General features: G+C 35.5%; 1 protein-coding gene across 2 annotated transcripts in view; it reads right to left on the bottom strand.

Moving 5' to 3' along the window:
* The window catches only part of Wdr44 (WD repeat domain 44), an 88,480-nt gene that overhangs the window by 17,136 nt on the left and 57,888 nt on the right, over positions 1–13,456 (bottom strand). For both annotated transcript variants that reach the window (XM_034485665.2, XM_076918893.1), the window contains exons 10-13: positions 12,214–12,320; positions 7,958–8,109; positions 5,953–6,091; positions 3,740–3,804 (exon numbers count right to left, since the gene is read on the bottom strand). In XM_034485665.2, the coding sequence (XP_034341556.1) occupies positions 3,740–3,804; positions 5,953–6,091; positions 7,958–8,109; positions 12,214–12,320 (463 nt within the window). The remainder of the gene's footprint in view (positions 1–3,739; positions 3,805–5,952; positions 6,092–7,957; positions 8,110–12,213; positions 12,321–13,456) is intronic.

Genomic DNA, 13,456 nt, shown 5'->3' with positions numbered 1-13,456 from the left:
AACTATAAAACGATATTAGGGTAAACAGTTATTTTTGAGACCACCTCACAAGATCTAACTTGTGTAGCTAAAAATTCTATGTGGTATAAGGCCATGGAGAACCAATACTGAATTCTGAAAGGGAAAAAAGTAACAAGATCTGACTGGAGCTTTAGAGAAACTGTGAACAATGTCAAAGACTGTTTGGTTGGAGCAAGTGAAGGAAGGAATAATAATAAGTTTAAGAATGCAGGTTTGACTTCGGATACAGGTCTTCAAAGATCTGAGCTGGGCTTGATCTGAGAGTCTCCTCCCTAAGGACTAACTTCCATAGTTTAGGAAAGTGCTATCCAAGTTGCCAAGGGAGACAAGCAATCAACATTTCTACCCAGATATGAAGTCTATGAACCACAATAAGCAGTATGGGATATCCCTAAGACTGTAACAGTGACATTAGTATCTTGGCAGTAACCAACAACTGTAACTGAATTTGTAACTGGATTTAAGGACAAGAGGGAACTCATGCCTGGCATTAGAAACCTAGCCACAGCTAACCCACAGCTAGTGAGATTATGGATCTTAGAAGAAAACATATTACTGTCAACAACAGAACCTACTACTACTAAACCAGCATAATTTCTAACTGCATTCTAAATACTTATTAATATATCCACAGATAAGCGTAGCTCCAGCCCTCGCCAAAGAATCTTCTATTTGCAATAAGTAGAGACCATCACAGAAAAAATCACAAGTTGTCAAAACAAACTGATCATAGGGTGCCTAGCCCCATTAGCTATATTTAAAACACAACTCCTACACCTAAGACTTAGGGACCTTATATCTTTTGGTTGTGAGCCTAGCCTTTAATATCTCAGTCATCTATCCTGAAATAAATATTAGTTGTCAAAACAAAAATTATCTTTGGGAATCTCAGATTAAAAATAATTTTTAAAACGGTATCATCATGATCATCATCATCATCATTGAGGAAATAGGGGAAGAAAGGTTTTAAGAGCCAGAGGACCAGAATATCTGTTATGAGATTATATTGTCGAGGTGCTTCAACCTATGATACCACTACTATAGGGCTGCCTAAATAAAACTGGAACAAAGACAACACCAAAAAACCTGCAATGAGGAAGGAGGAAATGTCACAGGACTCCAGGCTAGGACAAACAACTATAGGTAACTAATAATGCTTAAAGAGGGAAAAATAGTCTTTCCCCAAGGGATGAGCCTTACTAATTGCTTATACAATATCAAGTGCTCAACCCTGAATTTACATACATATAAAGAACACTAACCATTCTCAGCAGATTATATTAATATATATATACACCTCTCCCTCTGTGTGTGAGAGAGAGAGAGAAAAGAGAGAGAGAGAGACAGAGAGAGACAGAGAGACAGAGAAGGATAGAGAGAATTAAACGTATGAGAAAGAATAACAGTTAAAGAAAATAGGCCAGGAATTTGAGAGGAAGCAGTGTGTGTGTGTGTGTGTGTGTGTGTATGGGGTGACAAGGAAATGGAGAAAATGATGTAATTATATTTTAATAATAAAAATCTTCAAACTATCAAAATAAGGGCTTGAACTAGGACAGTAGTCATGGGATAGAAATAACCTACTTGTTTATATTGGAACTTGATTTTTGGTGTTGGAGATGAAATCCAGGCCGCATACATAGTAGTCAAGGGCTCTAGCCCTATACAAAAACTGTAAAATTTATTAAAACATCTTCATAGGAACCATGCAGGCAGACTAGAACACTGAGTTCTGGAGTTTTTACCAGTCACTTCTAGATAAAAACTTCTTCCCAAAATTTTACTTCCAGACTAGTGAGCCTTGACAAAAGACATAACATTAACAGTCTTGTCCTTTACATAAATCCAACTTCCTGCTTAATACTTATTTATTTTCCATTAACTCTTAAACACATTTCCACTAGCAGCAATTCTAGGCTGTTTTAAGTAACAGGTAAGTGTTATTATTACTCATTGACACTCTACCAATTAAGTATATTAAATGAAAATTAACCCCCAAAACACTTAGTTCTAGGTTTAAAAAAAAGCACACTTAAAATTTATAGCATTAAGAAAAATTTACCCAGAATTGCATATTACACTCTTGTCCAACTATGGATTCCAAACTGAGAAGGCTAAAAGCCCATGCTAAAGCCAGCTCTACGATTTTTGAACCTTTACACAGCAGAGCAAGCTATGCACACACGTCCCCTACACTTTCTGAGCTACTTTTGAGAATCAAGACAAACATTCATAGGAGACAGAATTCTAGGCTTCAGAACACTGACAGTGAGTACATGAGTACCCTTGGCTCATCACTCTCTGGAAAACTGTACAGAAGGTTCTATTATACTCCATTCCACATGAAGAAAAAAACATGAAAGCACTTCAAAAGGAGTAAGAAACAACTATCATGAGCCAGATAAAATGCATATGAAAACGATCTCTACTGTGCTTACTGTGTTCCACTGTATCTAAAGTTACCTTACATAATTCCAAAAGCCATAAAAGAGACCTCACTGAGCTGTTTCAAGAAAGACCCAGAAGAATCAAAGCAACATCAAATGACCTTTTCACAAAAATGGTAAATTACTGAAGTATTTCAGAAGGAAAAAAATCATCAAATAGTGTAAGAAAAAATGACTAACTCTTCTATTAAGAAAGTTTAATGTTCTCATTTATAATGTCTTGCATTCAACATTTTAGTTTTACTTGGAGATCAGAGGTGGGGCATTCACAGAAATAGTTATGAATCTATAAGTTGCAAAATACATACAAGACAGTCTTATGTAGTATAGGCTGTTTTTAGAAGCAATAAAAACCTAGAAGTGTTATAATAAATTAAACAAATAAACAGACTCTTTCCCTCAAAGCAAAGCAATTAAAATTGTCACCATACATTAGTGAGTGAAGGCTTTAGAGAAAAAGTAGAGCATGAAAAATAGACTTAGTCTGAATAGAAAGAAGAGAGACTGGAAGAATCCAGATAAGGGAAAAAATTAGAATAAAAGCTCAGAGGCAAGATTTCAATGCTGACAGCATGCCTACAACAGTCAGCATGTGGTAAGATAATCAAGATTAGTCCAAAGCCTAAATAGAAAAACAAACTGAAAAGGAAGATATGGTAAGCAATATAAATATAAAATGATATATGACACATTATAAAACTACATGAGTAATAAATTTTCCTGCTGGATTTAGGGAAACTAATAAGAGAACATAAGATATTTGAGCTGAATCCAGAAAGGGTATTCTAGACAAAACAAAAATATGGGGAAAGAATCAACATGAAAGAATATTTAGAATACAAACCAGCATGGAAATTAGAAGTCACAGACACCAGAATATTAAAACTGTTTTAGAAAGGCAGTAAGAGGCAATATTATAAGAAGTATCTTTTTCCTGGAGGTACTAAAGAGACACTAGAAGAATTTAACTATAACTATAAAATGGCATAATTATTATTATTTTAAAAATATTAAACCCAGACTGAAGAAAAGTGATATGTTTTATTTAAGTATGCATCAGTAGGTTGGTACCTTGAATATTATTATTTACCATTTGGCAGTCTTAAAACTTAAGGATTTCTCACTCGTGAATACTAATAAATGAAACATTTTTAATACTATGTGTTAATTTTAATTAAATGCCTTGACAAAACTTTTCAATAATTGAAAATAATTTTAGGACATCAAATAAATGATAGTTTTATAGTAGTAACTATAAAATGTGAACATACCCCCGTGTCTGTGTCAGATTTTGATGAACTTAGACTTTCCTGAGATGGTGAAGGTGACACACGTCCTAAAAACAGCACAGTAATTGTAAAAAGCATACATGTATATGTACTCACTTACCAACAAGAAATACTCTGAAATAATGATAGTCATAGAATATAATACTCCAGAAAAACACATTTTCTAAATGCAAAGTATAACCATACAAGCACCCATGTACTTGTCTTTATCATTTTGAACAATCTTAATAAAATGGCTTAAACAGTTCCCTATGTCAGTAAACAAAATATCATGTAATCCATGTTATTCATAGTAAATGCATCCTTACTCATTACAAAAAGCAAGGGGAAACAACAAAAGCCCAAGAAGTGCTCTGAGCTAAGGTTAAGTCACAACGGCAACTGAAATAGGCTTTTGCCTCAGGTAGAACAAGAAAAAAATGACCAGGGAGGACAAAAAAAAAAAAACTCAGTCACTCATTCTGTAACTGTTTTTTTTTTTTTTTTTTTTTTTTTTTTTTTTTTTTTTTTTTTTTTTTTTGGTTTTTTGAGACAGAGTTTCTCTGTGTAGCCCGGGTTGTCCTGGAACTCACTCTGTAGACCAGGCTGGCCTGGAACTCAGAAATCCACCTGCCTCTGCCTCCCAAGTGCTGGGATTAAAGGCGTGCACCACCACTGTCCAGCATAACTGTCTTGTTAAACACATCATCATCTTAAATTATATATTATAATATATGTTAAGGGAACTCACAAAGGTTTTCCAAGAATATAGGGTCCCTAGAACTGGTGGTGCAGCCTCATTATTTAAAATACTCATGAGGTTGAAGCAAGATCTTAAGTTTAAGGCCTGCCAGAGCTACAAAGAGAGTTCAAGGCCAGACTGGACAACACAGTGAGGCACTGTCACATAATATTTTTTTTAAATGGGAGGCAGATTGAAGTTAAGAATATAGCTTAATGATAAAACTTAATGATAGATGCCTGTTTTTTGAAAATCTAGGTTCAATTTCTAGTACCAAGAAATCTCCAAACAAAACAAAACATAGGATCTAACTAGTTGGCTGGCTGAATCGTCTATGTTCCTTAAATTGGTGCTTGGATTGTACTCTATATTTTCATCAATGGCTAACTCTATTTTCCTTTCTCCCATTTCTTAACTTCTTAAGATGATTGGGAAGGGATGATTGGTGGATAAAGTTTGTTACATTAAAAATGATATATAAACCTATAAAATTAGAGTCTCTACTTACTTAATTTTTCATTATTTCCTAAATCATCACATGACAAGAATATATTGTTTAGGTATACTTAGTGTTTACCATATATTTATAATATTCTGAGGTTCTTCTTTGTTAGCTAACAGTTTTTATATATCCATTCATATATTGACACACTTAACTTTTTTTCATGTCTATTTTCTTAATCTTCCTTAAGTTAGTGAGTATACATAGTATTCTTATTCTTTTTCCAGTTTAATTTGATCTGCCATTTTAATTTAGAGTAGAACGGAAGCTTGCCAAGGGAATCCACAGAATTCTAAGTGGTTGATAAAATTGTACACTATACTTGAAAAGGTATAAATCAAAAGCTTTGTGGTATTTTTTATTAGGTCTGGATTTTTTTTTCTAATACTGTTTGCCTAACTCTTGCTATATAAGCCTAGTCAGCCTTGAATTCTTGACCTTCACACTTCAACCTTGCAAAGGGTCAACATTATAGGTACATAACACAATGCTGGGTAAACACTGGGTATTATGATTAGTAGTTATTACAAATGAGTAACTTACCAGTTAAAAAAAGTAATACATTTGAATATTCCTTATTAGATTTTGGAGCTTGTTGGACTTTTAAGTAACTGCATGGTCTTTATGAATTTAGCATTTCTAATTTGAAAAAAATAGAAAACTGAGCATTTCCTCAGTTTATAAGTTTCAGATTACAAAGTATTTTAGGATTTGGGAACTGAGGAGGCTCAACCTATATTGCATCTAAAACACAAAAATTCCAGATTTACTTAGGTATTTAAAGAAATGAAAAATGAGCTGGGCATGGTGACACACATCTTTGATCCCAGCAATTGGGAAGCAGAGGCAGGTGGATCTCTAAGTTGGAGGCCAGCCTGGTCTACAGAGAGAGTTCCAGGACAGCCAGGACTACAAAGGTGTACACAGGGTTCTGTCTTGAAAAATGGAAAAACAAAAAAGAAATAAAAATACCTTCAGTATTATATTTCATTCGCATATTGTTGAAATAGTCAAAAGCATTTTTTAAAGCCCATATTCTCACTATATTGTCTTGTCCAGCTGAGGCAAGCAATCGGCCACAGTGAGAAAATTTCATGGTCCAAACAGCTCCCTATGAAAAGAGAAGGTTCAAAATGACTTTACAATCTTAAGAGACATTACATTAACACAGCCTTTGAAATTATGCAAAATTATACATAGTAGATGAAACTTACTTCCCTAACACAACTTATGGCCATGGGTGCTACACTACAACAAAGGGAAGCTTTCAGAAGAAAGGTCTATTAAGATCATTATAATTACCCATAGTTTAACCTAACAAATTTAAAACTTATTAACAAAATGGTCACATATTAATAAAAATGAGGTGTATCTTTGGATGCATATATGCACGTGTATGAACATACACGTGGGTTGGGAGGTTGGGGGCAACTTCAGGTGCCATTTCTGAGAGTTCCTAGGCCAGTAATGCTGTTTAGCAAAGCACAGACCAGACCTTAGAAATCTCAGTTCCTTAAGTAAACCCGAAAGGGTAAAAGAAAGCCCTCACTTGTCACTAACAACTCCTATCAGGACTAAAATAAATAAATAAATAAATAAATAAATAAATAAATAAATAAATAAAGCCTACCCTAGCTGTGGCACCCCTGGTATAAACCCCTTTGAAGTAACTAAAGATAGTATGGTCTTACTTGCTTTTCTATTTACAATACATGAATAGACTCTATAGAAACTGAAAACATTTGAGAACTATATGTTCAGAAAAGTGCTAAAGATGGGGGAGGGGGTTCTTTAATATGGATGCGCCAAATCCTATTCCAACAAATAAAATCATAACACATTTAGGTATAGTAAAAAGTTATCTGCCTACAAATTCTCAGGGTAGAAAGATTATCAAGGTTAGAATTGACAGTTAATTTACTTAAATAGCATTTATTTCTACAAAAGTCGAATACAGTAAAAAATTATCATTTTTATCCTGATTTATTTTACTTCAATAGGAAATAAATGTAGGCTCAATATACTATAAAAAATTGATTAAGTTCTAAAATGAAAACATTGCAAATAATTAAAACATTTGATGCACAGTCACTTTGTAGTTAGGGTAAGCTTAGGCTATATTTGATTCCCTGATCAAGGGCTCAGCATAGTTTTCCTAGGTTTGAGTTTGACTGCTATCGTCCTTGTGTTCCTAGATTTGCAGAAGCTAACTGCGATACAATCTGAGTATTTTTGTCTATATTGGTAGGCTTGATTATTTTCTTTGCACTGTTAAGGATCAAACCTTCAAGATGAAGAAAGCACTCTACCAGCAAGCCACGTGCCCAGTCTGGGACTTCAGAAATCTGAAAGAATGCAAACCTGTCTTGGCAAATCTTGGCAAATCTTGGCAAATCTTGGCAAATCTTGGCAAATCTTGGCAAATCTTGGCAAATCTGTCTTGGCAGAACATTTTACTATAGAATAAACACTTTGGAATTCTGAATATTTTTCATTAAGGTAATATGGATTGAAAGTAGGGATTTATGTATGCTGTAAGACGCTCTACATATTCCTTCCCCTAAACTATTTATTTAAATTATCTCTGGGAATATTTAAATATTTTTAAAAGTGACAGACTACTTTCTAATTTAAGTTCTTTAAAGTTTGGTCCCTCTGCATAGTTTTCTCAGTTTTATAACCTAGGATTCATTATTCTAAAGCTCACTTTTATTTTGACATTGGGCTGGCCTTGACCTTGTCATCTTCCTGCCTCAGCCTTCTATATGCTGGGATTATAGGCCTGAGCGAGTTCACTCTGCCTAAGATGTTATTTCTTAAACAATATTTCAGAGACAAACTCTTCATTTAAATATATTAATATACATGTATTGCTCTTGAGTCCAATCAGTAGAAGTATATACATTGGTAAAGATAAGTTAAACAGAAGCCTCAAGAAATACCCTACCAATCATGAAAACTGAAAACAGTTACCTACCATGTGTTCGCCACTAAGATCTTGTACCACTTTGATCTGATCAAAATCATAAGGTCCTTTGAAACCATGTGCTGCCTTGAATTTTACTGGTCGTGTATATGGCATTCCTTCATCATCACTTGATGAAGGGTCATCTTGATCAGTATGAAACACTAAAGATAAAGCAATGAGAATAATTAATGGTTAATACATATCTAGTTACAATCAAAGTTTCAAATATATTGATTACCAAGCATACTGTTAGTAAACAGGAAAGCAAAATTTGTCTATTACTGTATAACATACTGGTTAAGAAAATGGAATCTGATGCTACATTGGTTACAAATGGAGTCTAGTTGTTATTTATAATCTGGGTGACCATAAAGAAGTTACTCAATCTGTCTATACCTTTTAAGTTTTCTCACCTATAAAATGATGATAATGATGATACTCACTTCATTGAGTTCTTATGAGTAAATTAATTAATTAATGCTAATTCTTAGAAGATTATCAGGCAGAGTGTAAGTATTAAATATACTTATTAATAAAACAAATAAGTATAATAATGACAAAGACACAGTGGGATATGATCTCTGCAAATTAAGAAAATCTATTTTTACATTATTCATTGTGTACATGTGCATGCAAATGAGGTGCATATAGAATCTCTTCTATCCTTCTGTCATGTACATTATAAAGATTGAAATCTAGTTGTTGGGCTTCACAGCAAGCTTCTTTACCCACTGAGCAATCTTGCTGTCCCCCAGTTTTGTTTTATGTATGTGTGCATGCATGCACAGATGTGTGTGCATCCACATGTGTGAGTGTGCGTGTATACATGGGTGCATGTACATGCCAAATCACAAGAGATCAGAGAACAATTTTTTGAGAGTGGTTATAGTCTTGCATCTTTTTTGAAGCAGGGTTTCTCTTGTTTTGTTTTTGTTTTTTTCTATTGCTGTGCTACATACTGTAGAGTAGTTAGCCTGTGAATCTGAGAGCAATTATCCTTTCTCCATCTCCTATATCATCATAAAAATGCTGGCATTGCAGGTGCACACTACAGCATTTAGCTTTTGAGTGAATTCCAAGGCACACATCAGGCTTCTATGGTGTTTTAGGGTTTCCATTGCTGAGAAGAGACACCATGGCCAAGGCAACTTTTATAGAGAACAGCATTTAACTGGGGCTGGCTTACAGGTTCAGAGGTTCAGTCCATTATTATCAAGGCAGGAAGCACTGCCATCCAGGCAGAAAGGGTGCTGGAGAAGGAGGTGGGAGTTCTACATCTTGTTTGAAAGCAAACAGAAGAATGGCTTCCAGGCAGCTAGGAGGAGGGTCCAAACTCCACCCCCATGGTGACAAACTTCCTCCAACAAGGCCACACCTTCTAACAGTGCCACTCCCTATGAGCCAAGTATATTCAAACCACCATATTCTACTCCCAAGTCTCCACAAGCTTGTTCAAAGACATGAGTCTATGGAAGCAATCCCTAGCCATAACGTAATGAAAAATACATTTAGTTGATCTTCAAAAATTCCCATAGTTTATCACATTTTCAACAATATTTAAAAGTCCAAAGTTCAAAGTCTCTTCTGAGATAATCCCCTAAAAACTCAAAATCAAAACAGATCACATATCGCAAACATCATGTAGGATATGCATTATCATTCTAAAATGTCAAAGTGAGAAAATACTGGACCAAACATGAGCAAAATCCAACTGGCAAACTTCACATCTTTACATCCAAACTTTACATCTTCATGTCTGATATCAAAGCACTCTTCAGATCTCCAATTCCTTTCAGCTTTGATGACTGCAACACACTTCATTCTCTTGGGCTGGTTCCACTCCATACTAGTAGCTTTACTCATTAGGAATCCCATGGCTCTGACATCTCCAACATCTTGGGATAGCCAAGGCAACTTCAATTTTATATCTTCTTTTTCCATTGTCTCAGATCCATACATGATCTGGGCTCTTCCAAAGGGCTTGGGTCACTTCTCCAGTTCTGCCCTCTGTAGCAATCTTAGGCTATGATTGACTCCACTACACTACACTACAGCTGCTGCTGCTACTCTTAGTGGTCATCACATGGTACTGGCATCTCCAATATACTGGAGTCTTCCACTCCAATTAGACTTCACCAATAGCCTCTCATAGGCTTCCATCATGGTGCCAAGCCTCAGCTCCTTTGCATGATCCCTTCAGTCCTAGGCCGTCAACTCAGGCTGCACCTATACCAATGCCCTCTGTGGCCTCTCACAGTACCAAGCCTCATCTGCTCTAAATGATACCTTTATGCCTTCAAAACCAACCTGGGCAACTCTTACACATTACCAAGTACAGCTGCAGTACAAGGTACAATCTTGGTTATCTCTGGAACATGGCTTTTTTGTGCTCTCAGAAAATACTTCTCAGAAGATTTCATATCAGTGATGCCGGACTCTCCTTAATCACCCCTAGTTTCTTAGCTCCAGCTAGCCAGCATCAATTGTCCAGTAGTCTCACCCTTTTGACTATAAAGCTAGAGCCACATGGCCAGAGCTGCTGAGTTCTGCTGCTTGCTGGAGCTGGAACATGGCCCCCTTGTTCTATTATATTATCACCAGCTTTCTATTTTCCAACTCCCTCACTGCCTAAACTTGGTTGGAACTTGTTCTGTAGATTGACCTTGAACTCGGAGATCTGTATGGCTCTGTCTCCTGAGTACTGGGATTAAAGGCATGTACGTAAGCTTTTCTTTACCTGGAACTTGCTCTGTCCCAGGCTAGCCTTGAACTCAGGGATCTGCCTCTATGTCCTGGGATTAAGGACTTATACTACCATCCCTGGACCTAAATTTAGTTGGGTGGGATCTTGCCCCAAAGTTACCACTCCCTTAATCTGTTTAGCTCCTGAAACACAGGATTCAACTCCACTGCACTTCCTACCTTTTACCTTTGGCTCACACATTTTGTATTTTTTCTTTTTAAGTTTACTATACTTCATCAAGATGTTCATTATGAGAGCAAACCACAGCACACAGTCTAAACTGAATTGTTTTGTGCAATTACTTTTACTATCTTCACCTTAGCCTCAGGCAAACTCTGTTGAAAAGGGCAAGAAGCAGCCACACTCTTCACCAAAATATCACAAGAATAGCTTTTGGCTACATACTAAAAATCTTCTCTTCTGAAATCTCTAGAGCCAGGCTTCCACAGTTCAAATCATCTTCAGCAACGAAGTTTGCCATATTCCTACTAAGATAGCCCATTAAACCCCACTTAAAGCATTTAATTGCTTTCTAAATCTAAAGTCCCAAAATCCATATTCTTCTAAACAAAAGTATGGCCTGGCCTATCACAGCAATATCCCACTCCTGGTACCGACTTCTGTATAAGTTAGATTTTCATTGCTAAGAAAAGACACCATGACCAAGGCAACTCTTATAAGTAACAACAGTTAACTGGGGCTGGCTTACAGGTTCAGAGGTTCCATCATAGCAGGAAGCATGACAGCATCCAGGCAGACATGGTGCTTGAGAAGGGCTGGGAGTTCTACACCTTATTAAGAAGGCAAACAGGAGAAAACTGGCTTCCACACAGCTAGGAAGAGGGTCTCAAAGCCCATCCCTACAGTGACATACTTCCTTCAACAAGGCCATACCCCCTAAGAGTGCCACTCCCTATGGAGCAAGCATAGTCAAACCACCATACATGGAAAGCTGGCAAGCACTTTTATCCAATAAAACAACTGCCTAACCCAAGTTTGCCTAATTAAAAACATTTTCAAAGTTTTATTTATTTTTATGAGTATGAGTGTTTTGTATGCATGGATGTCTATGCATTAGGTGTGTGGTTGTGCCCATAGAAACCAGAAGAGAATGTCAGATTCCCCTGAAACTGGAGTTAGACACAGCTCTAGGCTGCCATGTGAATACTGGGAAATTTAACATGTATTTTCTAGAAGAGCAGCCAGTGCTCTTAACCACTAAGCCATTTATCTAATCCCTTAAAAATAGTTTGAAAAGCCAAAAAGTCTGACAAAATCAACTTTCACCTAATCACTGTATAGTAAATCATTCAAGGTTGTTATAATCACAAAACTACTGAACTAATTCAAACTTAAAACATATACATTATCATTCTTCATATTCATAAAATTAAGTGACTCACTTGTGGCTATAAAAGTTTATTGTACTCACTGATATAGAGTGCTTCTTATAAATGACAAGCTAAATTTACAATACACACATTAATGGAATATTCAGGTGAAATATCCTTATTTTACTGACCTTCATCTCTTACACTTTTAACTTTATTTATAGCACGTTCACCATATTCCTCAGCAAGATGTTTTGCTCTCTTTACTGATTTTCCAAGGAATTTCTTTAGTTGAGTCCTATAGAAAATACAAAAAAAAAGTATATTGTCACAACTTGTGCCATGGGAACTATCCATAGACAAACTTATCTTTTAAAACATTAATAGTAAGTATTCAAGTTTTCAGATTCCTTCTTTTATGGAATGAACATATTCAAGTCAATATGCTCCAGAGAAAATATACATGAATATGATTTCTCTCAGTTAACAGTTATCATACATTCTAGACACACACCTTTCAAGTGTGAATAATAATTGACTGGCAGTGGTGGGGTAGAAATGGGCATGTTTAAGCAGATCTGTTGGTCCTATACCCACATAATCTGATTTGAAGAGCTTGTGGAGAAGCCACAAATATGAAGCTAAATAATCATGGGAAGACTAATTTAGAGACTTGTATCTAAAAATATATTTTTACCAGCAAAAAACATGGGTAAAAAAGTCATTTATCTGCAAAACAGAATACCTGGGAAGTCTAAGATGATATCTTCTGTTTTTTCTTTCATTTGGGAATACATTGTAATAAAATTAGAGTGAGCTTTCCCAAGAGACACTCCCAAACACAAAGTAACACAATTATCAAAAGCTTCCAAAAACATGATCTAATTATTATTCTTTTCTATTAAACAGTAGATATGTGCATCAACAGCAAATGGATAAATAAGTGTTGGTATAAAACATAATAAAACAAATCCCCTTTCTTTGAATTGCCAAGCTCTTATTCATCTTAAGGTCTGTGCACATGTGTTTACTTCTGACTTGAACACTCCAGCACCTATTACTAATTTCTATTTACCTTTTAGGTCTCAGAGCAAATAATTTTCCTTCAAAAAGTGCTTCCTTGAACTAAAACATGTTTTCTTGCTGTACACTTCCATAGTACCTTATAGTTTTTTTGACAGCAATCACAAATATAGCTGTACTTCTGTGCATAATTACATATTTAGTATCTGCCCCATCATTTAACTCGAAGGTCCAAGAAGACATGAGTGTAATTGTCTTAACTACTATATCCACAGCAACTGATTCCTATGTATGGTTCATAGAAAATTGCAATATATTTTTGGTGCTACCATGAAGAGATGCCATGATTTACTTTATTTATAGTAATAAAAATATAAGCTAACAATTTAGAGATATAATGTAATCCCTCTT

The sequence above is a fragment of the Arvicanthis niloticus genome, chromosome X, assembly GCF_011762505.2.
Source record: "Arvicanthis niloticus isolate mArvNil1 chromosome X, mArvNil1.pat.X, whole genome shotgun sequence".
In the NCBI taxonomy this organism is placed as follows: Eukaryota; Metazoa; Chordata; class Mammalia; order Rodentia; family Muridae; genus Arvicanthis; species Arvicanthis niloticus.
The sequence above is the reverse complement of the archived record's forward strand: the minus strand, read 5'-3'. Positions and strand labels throughout refer to the sequence as shown.